At 49.6% G+C, this 23,051-nt stretch overlaps 1 protein-coding gene across 5 annotated transcripts in view; it reads left to right on the top strand.

Annotated features, from left to right (window-relative positions):
- Nucleotides 1-6,432: 6,432 nt before the first annotated feature.
- The window catches only part of FHDC1 (FH2 domain containing 1), a 40,623-nt gene continuing 24,004 nt past the window's right edge, over nt 6,433-23,051 (top strand). Inside the window, exons 1-3 of one of the 5 annotated variants that reach the window (XM_042234269.1) lie at nt 6,433-6,494; nt 12,218-12,827; nt 22,984-23,045. In XM_042234269.1, coding sequence (XP_042090203.1) covers nt 12,354-12,827; nt 22,984-23,045 — 536 coding nt within the window. In that variant the 5' untranslated portion in view covers nt 6,433-6,494; nt 12,218-12,353. The other 4 variants (XM_027956233.2, XM_060400933.1, XM_042234270.2 and 1 more) reach the window with 4 other exon arrangements.

Below are 23,051 nucleotides of genomic sequence, written 5' to 3'. Positions count from 1 at the left end.
TTGTGCAAAGGCCAGTCAAAACCTGAATAACGGTGCTTCCAACAAAAAGCTCACCCTCTTCACTTTCTCCAGAGTGGTGCATCTTCAGATTTCCCTGGCAGTCCAGTGGTTGGAAATCTGCTTGCCAATGCAGAGGACATGGGTTTGACCCCTGATCCAGGAAGATTCCACGTGCCCAGGAGCAGCTAAGCCAGGGCACCACAGCTGCTGAGCCTGGGTTCAGGAGTCTGTGCTCCACAAGAGACACCTCCGCACCACAGTGAGGAGCACCCCCACTGCCCTAACTGGAGAAAGCCTGCAGAGCAACGAAGCCCACCACAGTCAAAAATGCATTAAGTAGTTTTTAAAGTGGTCCATTTTCATTATTTTTATAGATCTGGCTTGAGAAATATTAAGATGCTAATTGCTGTTGGCTAGTTTTGTTGTTTGCTATCATACCCAGAGTATTTACCTTCTTATTATGGAGTTAGCCAAAAAGTTCATTTGGGTTTTTCCATAAGATCTAACAGAAAAACCCAATGAACTTTTTGGCCGACCTAATAAAATGGCAGCTTAGTGCAAAGGAATTGTTCATAAACTAAATACAAACTCAGTTTCCCAGGGGAGCAAAAAAAAGAAAAGCTTTCCAAATTGCTAAGTCATCAACATGGCTTTTCTCCCACCTTCATACACTCTACAAAGCCCTGTATGGGACATACAACACACACACACACACACACACACACACACACACAGACACACACAGACACAGACAGACACACACAGACACACACACACAGACACACACACAGACACACACACACAGACACACACAGACACACAGACACAGACACACACACACACAGACACACACACACAGACACACACAGACACACAGACACACACACAGACACACACAGACACACACACAGACACACACACAGACACACAGACACACACACACAGACACACACACAGACACACACAGACACACACAGACACACACACAGACACACAGACACACACACAGACACACAGACACACACAGACACACACACAGACACACACAGACACACACAGACACACATACACAGACACACAGACACACACACACACAGACACACACAGACACACACACACAGACACACACAGACACACAGACACACACACAGACACACACACAGACACACACAGACACACACACACAGACACACACACAGACACACACACAGACACACACACACAGACACACACAGACACACACACACAGACACACACAGACACACACACAGACACACACACAGACACACACACACACACAGACACACACACACACACACACACCCCGGTTGGTTCGCTGAGTTTCTGTTTGGGGACTGCCCATACCGCGTGTGTTATGGTTTCAAATTACTGTTTGCTCTTCTAACTTCTTGGAAGGTAAACAACTTGGAAACAGAACGGGTAGCCAAAGAAATTGGCATCTGACGCCCTCTTTACCTTAATTCCTCCTACTGAGACGCATACTTGTTTTTGATGATGGGTAGTGGAAAGAAGTGAGATACTTTCATGTTTTATTTTAAAGCTATTTTTTCCTCATAATTTGAATGTTATAACAGCTAGACATACATTTGTAGTTAAAATCAACCAGTTTTCTAAGCACTGTACCAAATTTAAACTAAAAAGTCTAGCTGAAGGTTTTCTGGGTGAAAACTCAGTGATACCTGCAGCTTTTCTCTTACCTAAGTCTCCTTTTTCTTCCCTGTCTCCAAACACACACACGCATCTTAAAAAAAGAGAAGGTAGACACTTTGCTCCAAGGAAACGTGGACATGTAGGGACAAGAGGCGTCTGACTACACCGGTCGTGTGTTGGATAAGGACTGTCCGTAACCTCTCCCACCCCCAAACAAACGAGGCACTGCTGTTGACAAAGTTCCTGCATTTACCTCTGGCAAAGGAAAGGCCGTTAATGCTGCCATGGATATCAATACCACGTGTGGAAACATTTTCTATTTACAACTTTCAGAAATCACTACTGAGCATCCAGAAACAAAGTTTCTCCCCCTTAAGGATCAAAGCCTAGGTATTATTTCCAATGTTCATAAAAGGCAACTTGCTATTCAAATTTCTTAGCCTATAAAAATAAAGCCTCATTTTGTCAGTTCCAAGGGCGGTTGGAAAATTGTAATAATGCAGTGTCTGCAGCTTGCAGTAAGGTATTGGATGCACATCTGCACCCATGGTGATGTTATAAAGCCTGCTCAGTTTGCTCATTGTACACTTTTGCTCTCTGAAGGAAACAAGGTCTAGCAATTTCTCTTAAAAATGGCTGTGGCTAGAAGGGCTGCTGAGACTTTGCCTTTGTCTGCAAGTCTGTTTAACTAGAGTTGATAGTTTGTTTCTTTTTCAGTTTCCAATTGTTAAGAGCGAAGATATAGCTTATAATCTACTGAACGACTGATTTCATCAAATACATGTTTTAAGAAGAGCAAAGAGGAAGTAAATCTCAGTCTATATTAGAAAGGGAGAGGGAGAGAAAGATTCAAAAATTAATCTGTGGCCTCACTACTAAGCCAGAGGGGACTCGGTGTGTCACTGCGGTCCCCAGAGAACCACACTCCTTGAGCACATAAGCCTGTCTCAGAACTGTGAGGTCTTCCTTAGATTGCATCCTGACGTTTGCCTTATTCTGGTTTGAAAGTTTTCTTTCATGGCTTCCTGGGTGGCTCAGACAATAAAGAATCTCCCTGCAATGCCGGAGACCTGGGTTCGATCCCTGGGTCAGGAAGATCCCCTGGAGAAGGGAATGGCAACCTGCTCCAGTATTCTTGCCTGGAGAATCCCGTGGACAGAGGAGCCTGGTGGGCTGCGGTCCATGGGATCACACTGAGCCAGGCAAGACTGAGCGACTCAGCACCCACACAACAAGAGATCCAAATCTGAAATGCTTCATGTAGGAGAAACTAAAAACTTCTCAGGCCGAGGAGCTGAGGCTGAAAGAAATACAATGAACTGAGCAAAGGAAATGAAGCCCTCAGGGAAGGACAGCCTAGGGAGAGGGAGGGAGAGCTGCAAACAATGCTTCAGTAGGGCTTGCAGCTGGCACCTAGGAGGCCACTTTGAGCCCCTGCCACGCTCCCAGGAGGCCCAGCTGGCCTGGAGAGGTGCGGGCTGGCCACGGCCCAGGAGCCCAGAAGTAGCAGCAGCAGCAACCTCCTGGCCACAAACTCCAGGAGCTGCGCTGACTTTGGGCAGCCTGGCTTCAGGAGTCTTTCCGGGCTCCCCGCAGAGTGGCTCGCACATTACCAGGAAACAGATGAACTGCGGGTCTTAACTCCTGAGCACAGTCTTAGATGAGATGAAGTTGTGGCTCACAATGAGTGAAGGAGAAATTGCACTCTGGATTTGCAGCATCAGATCCAGCCCAGTGGGACATTAGAGTGAGAACTGTGTTCTGCTCTATTCAAGGGCGTTTCGGCCGCCTCATAGGCACAACAAAGAGAAGAAGAATGAAAATAAATATGTCTCTTTCAAGGTCAGCACACGGTGCTGCTCAAGGGAAATGGGAGGGAATCAAGGTGGCGGAGTACAAGGAAGTGGAACTCACCTCCTCCTGCAAATACATCAAAAATGCATCTCTATACAAACTGAGTGAAATGGGGTGTTTCACACTGCAGGAGATGAAGGAAGGATGCTGCCTTAGTGTCAGATGGAAGATGGCCATCTCCTCCCTGCAGGCACCTATGCAAACCTACAGAAGGTTTCAAACGGGTGAGTAATGGGATGAAATCAGGCTTTGAGAAACGCTGACCCGACAGCAGAGTCAGGAGAAGAGAGGCAGAAAGACTGCTGAAGCAGTGGATGCAGGAGTCCAGGTTTCAATTGTCCAAGCTGCAAAATAGAAAAGGTAGGATTTCTAGGATGGTTGTGAGAATCAAGCGTGATGCCTGACACACAGCCAACAGCAAAGAAACATCACCTCCTCCTTCCTCTCACTGGGGCTGGTATAGTGGCGGTGGATATAAAGTACAGATGGAGTAGATACCACTTGGTAAAGAGCAACAAATGTGGCAAATACTTGGATATAAAAAATGTAAAAGAGAAAAAGAACCCAGAGGAAAACTGGGATTTTAAAGTTTAAAAATCTGGTCTTGGGATTTCCCTGGAGGTCCAGTGGTTACTGACTTGGACTTCCAATGCAGGGGATGCAGGTTCCATCCTTTATTGGGGAACTAAGATCCCACATGCCTTGTAGCCAAAAAACCAAGACATAAAACGGAAGCAATATTGTAACTCATTCAATGAAGACTTTTTAAAAAATGGTCCACAACAAAGAAATTGTTTTTTTAAAAAAATCAGGTCTTAAATAAGAGGGGCAGGTGGAAGAGTACTAGTATTGAGAGACAGATGTGACTTTTGGACAAGGAATTTGGACTTGAACCATTACAGGGGCAGTGAGTATGGATACAGAGGTGGAGTCAGAAGTGAACTCACCTCGGAGCTCACGTTCTCCTGCCTCTCAGTTTCCCCAGACGCTCCTTAGGACACCTAGCTGGGTTGTGTTCGTCAGCCTTTACTGTTCTTCTTTTAAAAGCTCCCTGGGGAGTTGTATATCCAAGCATCAGGCTCTACAAATTCTGGACCCCTGTGGGTTGAAGTCAGAAGGCAGTACCCATGGGATAAGGGGAAATAAAGAGCTAGAAGAATCCAGTTACTGTCCTCAGAGGACAAGAAGGGTCAGTAGAGGAGGCCGGAGAGACAGACAGAAGGCCTGCAGTCAGGATGCTGCAGGGACATCAAAGGGCTGAAGGACTGAGGATGGGTCACTGGACTTGACCCTGCAAAAAAAAAAAGTGACTGATTTTAAAATGCACACTCAGTACATTGTGAGGAAGGGGGCTTGCTGAGCAAGACGTGTCTGTAGATGCCTCATCAGGCAAGGTTAACGTGAAAGAAGAGGATGCCGTTAGCGCTCCACTTTGCTGTTCTGTAATTTAACTTTTGGGCTTCCCTGGTAGCTCAGATGGTAAAGGTCTGCCTACAGTGCAGGACACCCGGGTCGGGGAAGATCCCCTGGAGAAGGAAACGGCAACCCACTCCAGTGTTCTTGCCTGGGGATTCTCATGGATGGAGGAGCCTGGTGGGCTACGGTCCGTGGGTTCGCAAAGAGTCAGACACGACTGAGCGACTTCACTTTAACTCTTGTCTCTGCAGTCAGTATTCCTTTGAGGCCATCTCTTCTGTAACAGACACTCAGCACCCCTTGAGATTTTCCGCGGTCTTCCCTGGATCTCCTTTTCTTGATGGTAGTGTAAGCCTGCTGGGCAGGATTTTGTTTGGGGGTGGGGGGTGTTTGTTCTCCGTTTTACCCTAATAGCTTCTCGTTTTCTATCCACGTGGAGGCCAGGAATTCTGTCCTGGGAATTCAGGGGCAGTGGACCAGGGCACAAAGGCGGAAGTCCTCAGGCACCAGAAGCTGGATAAGCCCTGGTCTGTTATCTGCGAGCACAGAGCCAAAGGTAGCAATGACTTCATCCTCGCAGAGGGCACCTCCCCACCCCTGCAGCTGATTTCCCATCAGCCGCTTCGCTCGGGATGGGTTTTCTTTGATTACTCCTTTCTCACTGCCTGGCGTCACAAGTCACTTTGAAAAAAGATGCGATTAAACCGTTCCCGGGTTTCCTCCTGTGAGGGGCCTTTCCCAGACAGCTCTGTTTATCCAATCAGTCCTGGGGTGGACTTTTTCTTTTATATATAACTGAAAGGTTTCTCTTACCACTATCGTTGAGGAGATTAAAAAAAAAAAAAAAGTAACTTACCGGATGGCAGGGGCCAGGGAGAAGCTGATTTGGGAAGCTACGGCCCGGCTGGGACTCCGCCCCGCGGGCTGGGACAGTTCACCCCGGTACTGACTCCTGCTCCCGGTAGAAACAAGTGTGTTAGGCAGAGGGTGGCTTGGCACGCGTTTGTGTGTGCGCGCGGGGTTTGAGCGTGCATGAATGTGCTAATATGCGTGTGCGCGCGCGTGTGCAGAGGCAATGGTGTTGGGGAGGCTGTCGCAGGCTGCTTTGTGGAGCCACTTGCCGGTTCAGAACCAGCTTGGCGCCTCCCTTTGCTGGTTCCAGGAAGACACCTGGTTCTTCTGCACAGTCCGTACCTCTCTGTCCCCTGCCGCCCCTCGACTTTCCTCGGTGGCCGCTCTGCGCCAGCCTTCGGGTGCTGGCAACCACGCCCCCGAGGTCCCGCGCAGGTGAACGCGGCAGCACCGGCGCGGGCGCTCACGGAGGGAGGGCGGAAGGGCCGAGCAGGAAGGGGCGTGCTGCCCTTTGCGGCTGGCGCTGGGAGCAGCCTGGTCTGCAGCATTGTTACCTGCGGCAGCGGCCGCGCCCCGCCCCGCGCCGCCCTGCCCCCTCGCGGTCCCGAGCTGACGAGGCTGCAGCAGCAGGGAGGAGGCGGCGGCGCCGGGAGGCTGCGGACGGGTAGGAGAGGAGCGCGCGCGGGGAGCACCGGCCGCGGGTAAGTGAGCCGTGCGGCCCCAGAGGAGCTATCGCTGCTCGGGAGTACCCGGGGACGGAGAATCCTCCACTCCGGAGGAGCGGATCAGCCCGGACCCGGTGCTGGGGCGCCGAGTCTCGGCTGTCTTGGAGCTTCACCGGGAAGGCTGGGGAGGTTTGAGCTCCCCCGACCTTGTGGCTGCAATCGCCCGGCAGCAGAAGACAGCGATCGACCGCTAGACGGGAAGACGCTCCGGTCTGGACGCGCGTACGTAGAACCAGATAGGTCCCCGGACGCCTCCGGGTTAAACCTCGGCTGGCTGATTGAGCTTTGGCTGTGAGGACGCGGGTAAATTGCGCTCCCACTGGATCCCCGCCCATCCAAGAGCGCGCAGCGAGGGGCGCCGCGCCGGGTCCCTGGCCAGCTGGGAGCCACGGCTCGCCGCTCCTGCCAGTGGGCGCGGGGCTGGCCAGAACGGCGTCCGGGCGATGCGGGCCGACGACAAGGCGGCGCTCGCACTGGCACGTCCGCTCGGCCGTGCGAAGTTCAGGTTGGAAGTTGAACCCTGCGCTCGTCGAAGTTGAGGGAGGAAGGGGTGGGCTGGCGGGTCACCTCCAGCCGCCGCGGTGCCCCAGCTCGGGGACCCGGGGCTGCCGGTCTAATCCCCTGACCAAACACCAGGCGTCTCCCGTCTGTTCTCGCCGGCTCTGCCCCGCTCCCTTTGGCCGCTGCGCACTGCGGCCGCGAGGCTCTTTCCCCGCGCCCCGGACTCGGACCCCGCACCTGGGAAAGCGTCTCCGCGGAGATTCGAGAAGCGGGCGGAACCCGCACACCGGGAGACCCCCTCCTTTAGCGTCAAGCCCAGAGACACCTCCCCTAGTGAGCGAGCCCCCCACTCCGCTTGGGGGAGCCGGGCTCGGCGGCGGGGCGGGGCCCCGGGGGCCGGCGGGGGCCCCGGGGGCGCGGGGCGGAGTCGCCGACCCCAGCGGGGCCGGGGAGGGGCGCGTCGGTGCGGTGGCTGCTCCGGGACCTGCTGCCGGAGGACTCTCGCCCGGCGCTCCCGGGAGGCGCAGGGTCCGGCCGGGCCCCGGCGTCCGCCCGACGGGCCCGCGTGTCCCAGCGTCGAGGGCGGCCGGGCCTCCCGGCGCGCGCCCCGGGCCCGCCGCGGAGCCTGCGCGGCGCGCGGGGGCGTCTATCTGGGCCGCGCACCGGCGCCCTCGCCCTCACCCTCCCGCCGCCGCCCAGATAAGGACGCGCAGGCGCCGGCGGCCCAACCGGCGCTGGCCAAACGGGGCTCCCCGGGGACTCGGGCGGAGGCAGCGCCCTCGGAGCCCTTCGTGCGGCCGGGCCGGTGGCGCTTCGGTGAGTGGCTGGGGCGGGACACGAGCCGGGGGTTGGGGATGGAAGGACGCGGTGGACCGCTCGCCAGTGCAGAGACCTGGGGAACTGCTGGGCCTTCAGAAAGAAATCGGGTCCCGGTGTCCCTCACGCCGACTCCTCGGGAGTCCATTTTCAAACAGCTGTTTGCACAGAAACTGCCCCTGGGGTTTGACTGTCTGTGGCCCCCTCACTCCTGACCCACGGTTGTCTTCCTGGAATGAATCCCGAGCGCTTTTTTCTCTTTAGAGCGTCCTTGGGCGCCTGTGTGCTTTTTTTTTTACCCCCCTCCTCCTCCCTCTTGGTTTGGGGACATTGAGAGAAGCTGAAAATGTACATTCAAAACACAGGCGTTTTTCCCTCTGCTCCCACGGTGTTGCGCTCAGGGGTGTCTGTGGATTGTTGTGCGACAGCGGATTAACTGCGGGGACTGAAAGCATCTTGGGTTCTTCGCTGCTGGTGAAAGTGCCAAGGTGAAGAACTGGTTGGCTGTTGTCAGCTCTGGTTCCACTGTGTGGTTGACGTTTTGTGTTCAATAATCAAGAAAGGTTTTGAAAGACAGATGATGGGGGGAGGCATTTTCCCAGTAAGTTGGTGGGAGCAAACATTCTGTGTTTTAGAATTGACTGTTCCTTCCCCACCCTCTCCTCTCCCCTCAAATAAAACAGAGCTGTGGGTTCCTCTGCCTCTTCTCTCCACACCCGGCTTGCTCTGCCCCCGTTTGTCATCAGAAGGGTGTGGGACAGCCTTTCCTCCCACCTCATCTGTGACACAAGTCAGGAATCAAAGGGAGAGGTTTTTCTGGTAGGTTTTCCCTGGCGTTTACTTTTGCTTATTGTTGACCTAGCGGGTGAGTGATCAGCTGAGCAACAGGGCCCTACTAACCCTCTTTCAGGAAAGCTCTGAGCCCCGAAGGAGCTTTCAGGAACACGTTCTCCTAAACACACTGTGAAATGAAATACGCTTATCCTTTTCTTCCCTGCCACCCACTCCCTTCAAGAGCTTCAACACTGTTTCTGACACCAAGAGCAAAGGCAAGAGTTGGGCTCCTTTGAAGACCCTTATAAGCATTCTCATTCGAAGACTTTTTGCTTACTGATCACCTCAAACATCCCCTTATTAAAAACCCATAGTTGGGAGATGCTCAGCTGAGCTACAACCTCCCCAGGAGGGACCTCCACTCGGATTTACCCCCAGTGGGTCCTGATTAGCAGTCAGGGGACTTGAAGAGAAGTTCTCATCTAAAGAGACGGATTGTGACACCTCTATGATTTACTCAGGGCTGGGCATTTGTCAACCTTAGCAGCCGTCCCCCCTGCTGCTGAGGTCCCCAACCTGTAGGTGAAATGTTAAATACAGGCCTGTCTCTCTTTGCCCTGGGGGAGATTGATGAGACACTTGACATTTTCCAGATAGAGCCCAAAGCTCATTCCATTGTCCCGAAGGCAGCTGCCCACTGTGTGAAGCAGTCTGCTTCGGGGCTGCGTCACCTGGGTTCTCGCGGGCTTGGAGAGTACACCTTTACATCTGTACTGCGGACAAGCTGTAATCTGGCACTTTGTGTGTCCTCCGTTTTAGTATCTCATGGGACTGTGGAAAGGGTTAGAATGTCTGTCTGCAGTTTCTTTTTCCTGCCATCCCTTTGACATTGGAAATCCTGGCCCAAGGGGGAAGCCCTGTCAAAGCCCCATTGAGGCTCCTAGCAAAAGCATTAGCATCTTAGCTAATCATTGCTGGAGAACTCATTCATTAGAAGCTGTTGGGGGCCTAGGATCCTTGTATGTTACCCTGGGAAAAAATTAGCCAGACAACATACCAGGCACAATGTTGTAAATTTTCTTTTGTTCCTTTAACTGTCTAAAATAGCATTCTTTCTCAAGACAGAATAGTGGTTAGAATCCTGCCCATGCAAAACCAACTAGTGTCACTTTTTACTTTGACAAGCTTAAAGCTTGTACTTCCTCTGCAGAAAAGGCTATACTCAAAAGAACCTATGTGCTTGGGGCTTTGGTATTAGGAGACAGTGTTGTTGCACGACCTTTGAGGGCATAGTCTTTCTCTCTCTTTATTAGTATCTTCACATTAGCTATGGGAGGCTTAATGGCACAGCTGTGGATATTCTAACACAGCACCGAATGAGTTACTTCTTTCTAGGATGGGGACATTTTTAGCTCATCACCATTCTTAACAGGGATAATCTATAAACAAGTCAGCATATCTGGAATTGGAGGTGAATTGGAGGATTAGCAATTCTTCTATGTATGAGATATTTCATGTACAGAAGTATTTTAAAATATGTAAGGATAAACTGCCAAGATTACCTGTACAGTCTTGAGAGAAGAAGAGTTCAAATATAACTATAAACTGTAATTGACAATGAGTCATTTGCTTTAGGGGTGCCAACTATGAAAACAGCCTAGTTACGCCCCTAATGATAATTATGAAAATTCCTTTTAAAAGCTGGTTGCATCTCTAGTGAGTTGTAAATTGGCTTGGATAAATATTTTCAGTTTTACTTTCTAAAATATTATCCCATGATGACACTTCACACAACAATGTGAATGTACTTAATGCCACTGATGTGCACTTAAGAGTGTTTAAAATGCTAAAAAAAGTTATCCAATTATCCTGTTTTCTACCCATATATAATTTTCAGAACTTAAATATTTAAATGTTTCATAAAAACATTTGTTCTTGTGTAGAAATGTAATACACAATCACTAAGTATTGAGAAGGGACAAAGGTCACAAACCTAGTGACTTAGAAAGCAGAGACTGGAAATATTAAAGGTATGTTTCTAGTAGCCAAGGGCAACTTAGCATTTTACTTATAAACCCAATAATTATTTTAAAGCAAATGCAGTACTTGTGAAAATAAAGAGAAATTGTATATGCATCTGATACCAGTTGTGAGTAATAGCTAACCACATAGCAGGAGTCTTGGTAAGGGTGTACATGTATGTGCTCATTTATCTCATACGAACCAATGGAATGGTATATGCTTACAGTGTGGAGTACAGAGGAGGGTGCTGAAAGGTAAGTTAAATAATCTACTTCAGCCCAGGTTGCACCCCCAAAGAAGTAGCAGACCTAGCATCTGAGGAAGAGACTCTGCTTTGGAGTCTTCCCTCCTCCTCCCGAGGCAGGCCTGCCATTTGTGTGTGATTCTGTGTGAAACGTTTAATAACACTTACTCCTGTAGAATTCTGCTCTGTTGGAGGAAGGTGCGTAAGTGAGTGCTGTAGAAGGGTGATTCCTCTCAGAAGTCCAGGCTAAAATGCCCCTCCCTGGGATCCTTTGTCACCTGGACAGAACAGCCCCCTGTTACACACCCACACACTTGGGTGCACACGCCACAGCCTGCTCAGGGCCCTGTGCTCTGTATCTCCACTCACCTGTCCTCATAGCTGAAGAAATGTAGTTGTTTTGACCCCTGTTTTCACACCAGATTCCGCAACAGCTTCACACCAAAACCAAACATTTAAAGGTCAATAAAAACACAAGCCACTGAGATAAGCCCGTGACTGAGCGGATGAGGGGTAGACATGTGACAGGCGTGGTTCGGGCACCTCCCCTCTTGTGCAGGTGTCTGCTCTGCCAGTAGTCTCAGATGGAGCAGAAGAGGCAGAGAAGCGCTCTGATGGTGCTCAGAGTGTCTTAACAGAGGCCCGAAAGCGCTGCTGCGGGAGCGAGCGTGGAAGTCAATCCCAGCCTCCTAAATTTACAAACGAGAAAGCCCAAGTCTAGTGAGGGGAAGTGGCCCTTCTAAAATTGTACGCAAGAAAGCTGGGTTTAGAGCTAGAACCTTTCATTTTCATGCCTGGCATTCTTTCCTCTGCGGAGAAGCAGCATCACCAAGTATAGGTGGAAGATGGTGGCCTTGATTCTGGGAGAAGGTTTGGCCATTAGTTTATCATATGTGCAAGGTGAAGGATGCCCTTTGACCCTCTGACCCGGGGACATGTCCCTGCTGGAGAAAGGCAGAGTCACTAAGGCTGCAGCCATCTGGGTAATTTCCCCAGGGATGGGAGATCCGCTGCCCCAAGGAAACAAGCCAGTTAGTGAACAAGTAGCTTATTCAGAAAGTGAGCTGAACCTATCGCAGGTTCTTGGTAAATATGTGTTTTATTGGTGAATGAAAGGTTTCCAGATGGGGTTTACCATTGCTGCTTTGGCAGCATTTCGAGGTAGTAAAATTTGGTTCACGTTTAGAAAGCTATTAGGCCCTTTCCGTGCTCTTCTGGACGTGCGGCCCCTCATTGATTTTAACATCCAGCTACTCTGGGAGGACTGGCAGTGGCCTGGGAAGGGAGTCGCCGTGTATCAGTGTTCTCCTGAACGGAACTGAAAGGTGTCTTATCTTTGCAGGTTTGGAAGAGGACACACCACCCCGCTGCCTTTTCTCTGGCGGCCTACTAGCAGATGGAAAAGCATGGCACTAGTTTGATGGCTGTGTCTGCTTCCCCAGGGGCAAGAAACTGCCTCCTGAGAAGGCGGCGGTGCTATGCATGTTATGAACTGTGTCTCCTTGGTCAGCGATAAAGGCAATGGGAACACCGCCACGGCAGCCGGCTTCATGACTGCGCAGGCGCCGCCCCCGCCGCCTCCCCCGCCACCGCCGCTCGGTCCCTACTCGGGGGAGGGGCTTCCCCCCTCCCCGCCCCCTCCCCCTCCGCTGCCAGGGGGACCTCCGGGGCCCCCACCTCCTCCGGGACTACCCCCAAACTCTCACCTGAACGGCTACAGCCAGCTTGGTAAGAAAAAGCGGATGAGAAGCTTTTATTGGAAAACCATTCCAGAAGAGCAAGTTCGGGGCAAAACCAACATCTGGACCTTGGCAGCCAGCCAGCAGCATCGCTACCAGATCGACACCAAGACCGTGGAGGAGCTGTTTGGGCAGCAGGAAGATGCCACCATGGCTCCCCCTTCCAGGAGGGGAGGCTCTTTACACTCGTCCTCCAGGGAGGCCAGAGAAGAGGTAAGAGTGGCCCGCGGCGGGGCGCGGCTCCTCGTGCTGCGCGGTTTTGTGTTTGGGTATTTGCCTCCATTCCCAGACCTGCTAGAGGCACCGAGAAATGAGATAACCCGAGTGAACATGCCCTGAAAATGAAAGGAGGGCCCTATATGATGAGCCTGAGCTGAGCAGCAAGACAGTGTATGAGGCCTGCGAGCCGTATCCTCCCAGACATCCCAGAGGACCATGACCTCATGCGGAGAACATGCTGTCTGGGGCCTTGCTGGCCTCCCAGCCCAGCCCTGCCTCCAGCACATCTGCATGTCCCACGCCCCTCCCTGCACCCCGGGAGGAAGAGCTCCACTGAAGAACCCTGCGCTTCTGAACTCAGTTACTTGACATTCACTGGAGCTCTCTGAGACAAAATGTCTTTTATTAACTAGCATCATTAAGTAATGTACATCCTTAGACACTTATCTTTGTTTTCCCCTCCAGTTTTCTTTCCACACGTGTTTTGGGGGTGGTCTTTATTCCTCTGGCCTCCTAATTAAATTTTGGCCATTGTGGAAGGGAGATTTCTGACAGCTAAAGCATAACGCTATTTTCAGATAGACTTTCTACAAAGCTCGTTTCCAGTGAACACGAACTGCGTTACTTTGAGAAAAATAGAAAGCTAGCAAGTTCTGAAAAGTTAAGTGAAAGCATGGCCCCAGAGAAACAGGTCACCATGTCTTATAGAAACTGAGGCAAAATGACCTTTGTAAGTATTCTCTGTTTAGAAACATGAAGGTAAACTAAGACAACTCTACTTGCTAGAAGAAGTAATTAGGAAACCAAGAGGGAAAAGAATATTGACACCCCCCAAAATAGGGGCAATAGAAATGCATTATTTTTTAATCTGTTGGAAAGGAGCAAGGAAAATAGGTTAGAGATAGAGCTGACTAGATAGGAGAATGGGCAGGGCTCTGGAATGAAGTAGTAGCTCTCCACATTACTGAATTCTTGAGCTGGCAGTATTGACCTCTTTTCTCTGTCTGGGGGCCCTTGAAACTGGCTGTGTGGTCCCCTGTTGAAACAGCCAAGTTTTTATGAAATGCGGAGAACCCTAGGAGTGGAATTAGGCGTGAGCTGAGAGGCGTGTGCGAGGAGGTCTCCAGGACATGCTCAGCGTCCTGGCTTTCCCTGCTCCCTGCTTTCCCTGCTCTCTCTCAGAAATCTCTTTGATTTCTGAGCGCATCGCTTCAGTAGCAGAAGGAGCAGGAAGTCGTTTCTTCAGTGCCCTGGCCTGTGACCTGACTTCCAGCAGAGGCGCCTGCTGGACAGTAGGTCATCCTCACCGTTGTTCCCCGGCTCTGCTTGCTGGCCTGCCAGCACTTTGAAGGAAAGAGCGGATGGGGGCCCGGAGTCAGAACACGTGTCTCAGGAAAGCCCATCACAGACAGAAGGGAGTCTGGCCAATCGGGCCCTCAGGGAGGCTGCCGGCCAGGCGTTCAAGAGGCTGTACCGAGCTTGCTGCTGGATGTTTGTGATTTCAAGAGGGATTAAGACCCACTCTGATGGAAGGAACAGGAGGGGCTTGTAACATCTTTTCCCAACTAAGGCAGAAGCAGAAATGTCTGTATCTGTATCTTAGGCCAGATCTAAAATTCAGGTAAAAGAGTCTTTCTCTTCCCCGCCCTTAACTCTAGGTACATCTTTTCTTTTCTTTCTTTCTTTTTTTTTCTTTAAGTTAAAAATAACACAAAACCTGAAAGTGAATAATTATACTTTAAATTGTGGTGATATGTACATAGCATAACATTCACCCTCTTAAAATTTTTTAAAACTCTTTATTGATTTGGCTGTGCCAGGTCTTAGTTGCAGCATGTGGGATCTGCTTTCCCGACCAAAGACTGAACCTGGGCCCCCTGCACTGGAAGCGCAAAGTCTTAGCCACTGGACCACGAGGGAAGCCTCTCTGAACAGTTTTTAAGTGTATCGTTTAGGAGCATGGAAACACTCACGATGTTGAACGGCCACCGTCGCCATCCATCCACAGAAGTACTGGCATCTTGCAAACTGAAAACTGTCCCCCTGTCCTCTCCCCTCGCCCCTGGCAGCCACCCTTCCCCTTCTGTCTCTGTGAGTCTCACCACCCTAGGTACCTCGCACAGTATTTGTCTTTTTGTGACCGGACTGTTTCACTTAGCACAATGTTTTCAGGGTTCACCCATGTTGTAACACGTGCCAGAACTTTCAGGCTAATATTCCATCGCATGTATATATCACAGGGTTTCGCAGGTGGCTCCATGGTAAAAGATTCCGCCTGCAAAGGCAGGAGTTGTAGGAGACTCAGTTTTGATCTCTGGGTGAAGAAGATCCCCTGGAGGAGGACATGGCAACCCACTCCAGGACTCTTGCCTGGAGAATCCCATGGACAGAGGAGCCTGGTGGGCTACCGTCCAGAGGGTCACAAAGAGTCGGACACGACTGAGTGACTGAGCACGCAGGCACATGTCCATCGCATTTTGTTTATCTAGTCATCCTTGATGGACACTTGGGTCGCTCCCACCTTTTGGTTTTTGTGAATAATGCTGCCGTGAATGGTGGGTGCGCAGATATCTTTTAACACGTGTAGGTCCTAATCTGAGAGACAGCTGTCTAGAAAGAAAAATGAAATCACCATGACTGTATTATAAGGTGATCTAACTCTTCAGCTCTTCAGCACTCAGGATAGGTAGAGAAGGTAGATGGATTTAAGGGTCGATTAGGTAATACCGTCACACCACAGGGGTCCAGAATTCATTTCCAGTTCTCGTGCTATCTCCAACACGGTTCAGAGTAAGAAGTATCACACATACCACATATACGTCTTTTTTTTTGGCGAAAGAATACAGTACATGCTATTTTATTCCCTCGTTAGATTTTCTTCTAGAGAAGCTACAGCCCAGCAGAATGGTAGTCTAACAGTCCAGTGATACATCGCCCGATTCCCTCAGTAGGAAGTGGGGTCCAGGGCTGAAACTGTGCAAACTGAAGCACACGCAGGGAGCCTGTACAGCCGAGGAGGCCCGTCCTGAGCCTGGAAGTGGGGCTTGCCAACCTGCTGCCACACAGCTCACAGTTCTGGAGACTGGGACATGCCACGGATCCGATTATGTCCCCTTGAAATGTAATAACCTCCTACAGAAATGACCTGCCATTATGCGGTTGGCTGGTCAACTTATAAAGCTTATAAGGCATTACAAATCAGTTCCATTATACTCTGAAGGAAGAAGTTACTGGGAGACAGGGAAGAACTGGATTTGAGAATGGCTAAATTTAGGAAGAGCAACATCTAAAATAGTAAATTAGAACATTTAGTAAGGGGGAAAAGGTTATGAAATACTGTCTGTGTATCTTTGTTAGCTAAAAATTAACTTGAAGAGGCTACAGATGCTACAATAATAAATTGCAATAAAGTAGCTAGAAATAACAAACCATGTTATTGGGGTAGTAATAAAGAAATTCAACTCAAACTCCATCTTCTTTCCTGAGTTTAGTGGTTTCAGGTCTGAGAAGCCCCTGTCCATCTGTTAGCGTTGCTCTTCAGCCCCCCAGAGCTGGTTACTTAGGGCTGCCTTTGTGTCCCTACAGAATCTGAAATGCTCTGAAGGGGAAGACAGTCCTAGCCATCTGGTCTCCTCCAAAGAAAGTAAACTGAACTGCCAGAAGTGAGCCAGAGGAGCAAAGGGACTGTCTCATAAGACATCAGTGGTAGAAGTAGTAGTCTGTCGCTCAGTCGTGTCTGACTCTTTGGGACCCCATGGACTGTAGCCTACCAGGCTCCTCCCTCCATGGGATTTTCCAGGCAAGAGTATTGGAGTGGGTTGCCATTTCCTTCTCCAGGGGATCTTCCCGACCCAGGGATCGAACTCAGGTCTCCCCCATTCCAGGCAGACGCTTTAACCTCTGAGCCAACAGGGAGGCCCCAAAGACATCAGTATGATGGGTCAAAATAGGTGTTCACAGAGAAAACTGTGAGATGAATGGGGTCTGAGGACATAATGTGGAACCTGGTGACTAGTTGATAACACTGTATTTGCTAAGAGAGTAGAACTTCATTCTGCTGCTGCTGCTGCTGCTGCTAAGTCGCTTCAGTCGTGTCCGACTCTGTGAGACCCCATAGACGGCAGCCCACCAGGCTCCCCCGTCCCTGAGATTCTCCAGGCAAGGACACTGGAGTGGGTTGCCATTTCCTTCTCCAGTGCATGAAGGTGAAAAGTGAAAGTGAAGTCGCTCAGTCCTGTCTGACTTCTCGACCCCATGGACTGCAGCCCACCAGGCTCCTCCGCCCATGGGATTTTCCAGGCAAGAGTACTGGAGTGGGGTGCGATTGCCTTCTCTGAGAACCTCACTCTACACACACACAAAAAAGAAGTATGTTAGGTGATGGATGTTATTTAACTAAATGAGGAGAATGTATATCAGCATACAGTGTGTGTATATATATCAAATCACCATGTATTCCTTAAATTTCTTACAATTTTATTTCTCAATTACATGTCCATAAAACTGAAATTTAAAAAAAAATGTAAACGTTGAAACACTTGAGGTCATTCATTGTGGTGTCTGTAGTAATGTTACAATTACTGTTCGTTACTCATACCACATAAGAAAGAATTAAAATTGCTTATCAGAAAAAGGGAGGACGGGACAGAGAGAGGGAGGAAGGAAGACTGGCTTTTCTAAATTTGTGAACAGTAATGTTATTTTCCCACATAGTAATTCAGGTATCAGTCATTCTTTGTCAGCTTCTGTTCTAGTCCCAGAATGTTCTGAAGTCTGAGACAAGTAAGAGGTGGCCTCCAGCGGTGGGGAGGGGAGGTTAGTGTGTAATGGGGATGGAGCCTCAGTTTGCAAGATGAAGGGTTCTGGAGATGTTTACATGATAGTGTGAGTGTACCTATTACCGCTGAACTGTACACTTAAAACATGGTTACCTGTTATGGTAAAATGGTAACTGTTATGTATTTTGGGGCTTCCTGGGTGGCTCAACTGGTAAAGAATCCTCCTGCCATGCAGGAGACCTGGGTTTTATCCCTGGTCAGGGAAGATCCCCTAGAGGAGGGCATGGCAACCCACTGCAGTACTCTTGCCTGGAGAATCCCATGGACAGAGGCGCCTGGCGGGCTGCAGTCCACGGGGTCACAAAGAGTCAGACACGACTGAGTGACTCAGCACAGCACAGCACGTGTGTGTTCCACCACAATTTAAAAGGAAAGTTTCTTCTTCCTGAAATAAATATGAGAGGCAGAGTTTGGAGCAGGTGGATGAGAGTATAAGAATGGTAGGAGAAAGGCGAAGTGCTTAGCTGGAGGTTTCACCAGCTTCCCTGAGCACGGAGACAGCATCGCTGTCTCAGGGCTGCAGAGGGGCCTGAGCCCTGGCCCTGGTGGCCTGCAGGGAGGCTGTTCCTAGAGCTGCTGGGCTCCTGCCCTCGCATCTCAGCTCCCCTGTGCACCGGGGGTAGTGATCTCGCAGGCAGGCCCCTCCTGGGAATGGTCACGAGCTCTGTGCATGCCGAGGGCACGGGTGTGGCGGGCTGTGGTGTCCCGAGGAGTTGATAGAATTGACAGAACTGATGGGGAGGGAGGGGCCAGGTCAGTGACCCTGTTCTTGGGCTGCTGGAGTGCACTCCTGGGGGTGACTCAGAGCACCAGCACCTCCTGCCCCACATTGCCGGGTATCTGAACCTCCGGCCAGCCTTTGGGGAAGTGAGATAAGCTAATTTACACGCATCCTGATAACCCTCTTCAAAGGACTGTGTGATAACACCGCTTTGGGAGGCTCGCAGGCGATGCCCTCTGAGAGGAGGCTGCCCGCACTGGGCACAGCTGAGGAGGCCTGGGGGGAAGGGCGCCGTCCCCACAGGGTTCTCGGCCGCCTCACTTTGCTGTTCTTTGCAGGAGGCCCTGGGTGCCGGTTTCTCTTTAAGATGCTCGGTGCTGGCCAACCCGGGCATTCCCCTAGGAGCCCCTCTAATGACAGACCAGGTTCTGAAGCTTCACTTCAGGCTGTGGAGACTGCTGCTGCCCCAGGCATGGCCCCTGTGCTGCGCCCCCCCCCCCCCCCCCGGCTCAGAGCTCTGCTCCCAGAACCTGGGTGCTGTCGTCTGTCCCACGGAACAGCCCTGGGGTCACTGGGACTTTGGCCAGGCCTGTGGACCACTCTCTGCAGACCTGCCCCCATTCCTGGAAAAGCATCTCAGTGTGAATACTAGGCTGGTGGGGACCTTCGCTGTTTCTCTGTGTTCCTGTATCCTCAGCAGAAGGGAAGGTCCTAAGAAATAGGTGAGCAGGAACCAGAGAGAGCCTGCTGCTCTGGGAAGGTTTAAAATGACACCCCTGAGGCTCAGTCTCCTTATCTGTGAAATAGGAACAATGACAGTGATTTCTCCACCTGCTTTCCCAACAGCAGCAGCAGTGGGTCCAGACTGAGCGCACGGGGTCCCGAGGGTTACGGGTGAAGAGACTGAGGGCAGGGCTGGGCGAGGGTGCTGCCGTCAAGGTTAGATATAGCAGGAGGCAGTAGTCGAAAAAGAAGGTTTGTCCCCATTCTGGGTAGATATGAACGCAGTAAAAGCTCTTCAGATCAGTGTGCATGCTCTTAATTTTTAGTTGTGAATTCTAATAACCACATCGTTCTCTGTCTGAAATCCGGATTCCTCTTTTTGGTGTAAGCTCTCCTCTTAGAGGATGTGAAGTGTGACTTTCTCTCCCATCTCCTCTCCCCTCCCTTCACACTGAACTTGAACTGTAATCCCTGGGTACGATTCCAATAAGGAGCCTGTCCTTTTAGCTTAGGAGTTTATTTTACGGCTGGCAGGTGATTGTGTTAAGATGAAATAAACCCCTCAGATAGTAAATAATGTGATTGTTTAAGATTAGTCTTCAAAAGCAGGCAACCATACTCTTGTAAAAATTTAACCTTCTAGCCAGGAAGTCCCATTAACTTTGGTTAACAATCTTGCTGCCTCTTATAAACTTAGAAGCAGGCCCAGAGATCAGGAATTTAATCTGAAACCTGATTCTTTTCTGTTCACAATGAATCACATACATTTGGAAAGAAAGAGCGTTCCTATTTAGCTAGTCTCCCTCCTCCAAAAAACAAATGGAAAAAATGGGAGAATTTTAAGGTTATCTTTCCTCCAGGTATTCTGGCTGGATATTTACTTCCAAAGAAATGGCTTCTGTGTTTAATAATACCCACCCCCTAAAAAGGGGCTTCCCTGATGGCTCGGACAGTAAAGAATCTGCCTGCAATGCAGAAGACACGGGTTGGATCCTGGGGTAGGGAAGATCCCCTGGAGGAGGGCATGGCAACCCACTCCAGTATTCTCCCCGGGAGAATCCTGTGGACAGAGGAGCCTGGCGGGGTACAGTCCACGGGTCGCAGAGAGTTGGACACGTCTGAGTGACTGACACTACTACTCCCTTCTATAAAAGAATCAGATTTCCAATCTGATAAGCCCTCCCCAGTTATTACAGTAGTTTTCCTGTGTCTGCAGGGAATGCTTTCCAAGACCCGGGTGGGTGCCTGAAACCATGAACAGTACCAAACTCTGTATATACAGATGGTCCCATGATGTTTTTGACTTAAGGTTTTTCAACCTTACGATGGTATGGAAGCAATAGACACTCAGTAGAAGCCGTGCTTGGGCTTTTGAGGTCTGCTCTCTCCGCGCTGGCCGTCTGCGGCACAGTCCCGTCTTCCGAGACCGGGCAGTGGGCGTGCGGCCGCTCCCGGCAGCCAAGCCATCTCGAGAGGAAGAAGCCGGCGCGCTGACAGACGTTGTTTTGCGCTTCCAGTACAGCGTTCCGTCAGTTCCAGGAGGTGTTCAGCACTCCATTATAAAATGGTCTTTGTGTTAGATGACTTTGCTCAACTGTAGGCTCAGGCAAAGGTTCTGAACACTTTTAAAGCAGGCTGCGCTACGCTGTGACGTCAGCCGTTTAGGTGTGAGAAATGCACTTTCAGTATTTTAGCTCGTGATGGGTTTCTCGGGACATAAGCTGCGGAAGATCTGTGCTGTGTTTCTCCCGGTACATATACAACTGTGATAAATTTTAATATCGGTTAGGCACAGTAGGAACTTAACAATACGGAATAGTAAAATAGAACGGTTATGATGTTGCTGAACAAAGTTTATCTAAAAAAGACAGAAAATTTTATTTGCGCCAAATTGAGGACTATACCCCGGGAACAGCCTCTCAGAAAGCTCTGAGAGCTGCTCCTCTCATTAGATATAAAAGCACAGTTGTATCAGGTTTTGAGACTGAGGGCTGTGCATTCTACCCAATCCAGATCCACCCATACAAAGTGGGTGACGGGTCATGGTGGCCCCTTACAAGACTGAGAAGGAAGGTTATCTCCTAAGGAGTTATCTCGTTGATGCCAAGAGAATGTTGCCTTTTATGGGTGAGCAGGTATTTCTGCCGATGGGGAGTTTTGGTCGATACGTAAAACAGATACACAATTCACACTAGAGGAGAAAGAGGAGGCCAAAGAGCAGAGAAAGCATTTGTTCACATTTTCCTTGATTTGCCTTAGAATATGAATTTTTGTTTCATGAGTAATAATGTATTGTAATTAAAGTTACGTGAATGTGGGCTCTCTCAAAGTATCTGGCACAAATGAAATGCCTTTTCCAGCGTAACGAAGCACTTAGGCACTGTGGCTGTGACTTCTGCAGTTTAAGGTGCAGCAGCAAAGCTAGGAGGGATTTCTTTTTCCTTCTTCACAATTTCATGGGTGGGAGACTCTTTCTGACCATAGATCTTAGCAACCTTAGCAAATGAGTTTTTTTCTTTCCTTATTAAGTTAAGAACTTTCACCTTTTCACTTAAAGGAAGCTCGTTACAGCCTCTCTTTGGCATATCTGAGTTGCCAGTGTAACCACGCTTGTGCTTTGGGGCCATTACCAAGTAAAACGAGCAAGCATTGCGGATGCAAGCGCTGCTGTACCATGCCAGTGACCTCATAACCCATAGCTACTGAGTGACTAATGGGCAGGACACGCTGGACAGGGGGCTGACTCACGTCCCTGTGGATGGAGCGGGATGGTGCGAGGATTCCGGAAATGCTCGCATGCCAAGAAACAAAGCATCTTAGACTTGGTAAAATACAGCCTAGAAGTTTTCCCTTATAAATTCTGAAAAAAGTGGACACTTTCTTACCTCCTCCTTTAAAAGGGCTACTGGATCTATGTAGTCTCTTTGAATGAAAATAAAATTTTTGTTTAGAAAAATACTAAGAATTTTATTACGTTTCTGAAAATAACAGTGTTGGTCTTTTAACATCCCTAAATCAGGGTTGGAGCTCATGCCGCAATATCTTCAGAGTTCAAATCTCATATGATTCTTGCTATGCTAAGACAGCTATTTCCAAATTGGGGCTTTTAAATATGGGCTGTGTTGTTCTAAGAGGAAATTGTAAAATTTAGAAAATGTTGATATAGTTTATTTAAGATTATGCAATATTAAAATAGATCTGTATGGGAATTCCCTGGTGGTCCAGTGGTTAGCTCAGTGCTTTCACTGCTTTGGGCCCAGATTCAATACCTGGTCAAGAAACAGGTCCCCAAGCCCTGCAGCTTGGCCAAAACATACATATTTATATATATATATATATATATGTATATATATATATATATGATTGTTATATATACAAATATATATATATATATGATTGTTACCATTAAGGAAATATTGCAGAAAGCTTGGCGAGATAATATTTTGAAGCTATATTAGGTATCAGTCTGCAGAATTACATACTGGGAATTATTCTGTTACTTTAATACATGAAAATTATTCTCATATTAATACATTATGTTGTATTTTGATAGGTCTTAATTCTCTTCTCTGACTCTTTTTTAGGAAATCATTTTATTTATTTCGGCTGTGCCGGGTCTTCGCTGCTGTGTGGGCTCTGCTCTGGTTGCCGCACGCGGGGCTCCCCTCTAGCTGTGGGGTGCAGGCCGCTCGTTGCAGGTGGCCTCTCTCGCTGCGGAGCACGGGCTCCAGGGCGCTGGGGCTTCAGCAGCTGCCATGCGCGGGGCTCGGTAGTTGTGGCTCCTGGGCTCCAGAGCACAAGCTCAGCAGTCTCCAGCTCTTCTCCTTCACACTTTTAACAATCTTATGTGTCTTGTGTTTTCTTCTAGATTACTCTCTTGGATGCAAAACGGAGCATGAACATTGGGATATTTCTTAAGCAGTTTAAGAAGTAAGA

This window comes from Ovis aries, chromosome 17, assembly GCF_016772045.2.
Source record: "Ovis aries strain OAR_USU_Benz2616 breed Rambouillet chromosome 17, ARS-UI_Ramb_v3.0, whole genome shotgun sequence".
Taxonomy (NCBI): domain Eukaryota; kingdom Metazoa; phylum Chordata; class Mammalia; order Artiodactyla; family Bovidae; genus Ovis; species Ovis aries.
Note: the sequence above shows the minus strand (reverse complement) of the source record. Positions and strands in the feature narration are given on the sequence as shown.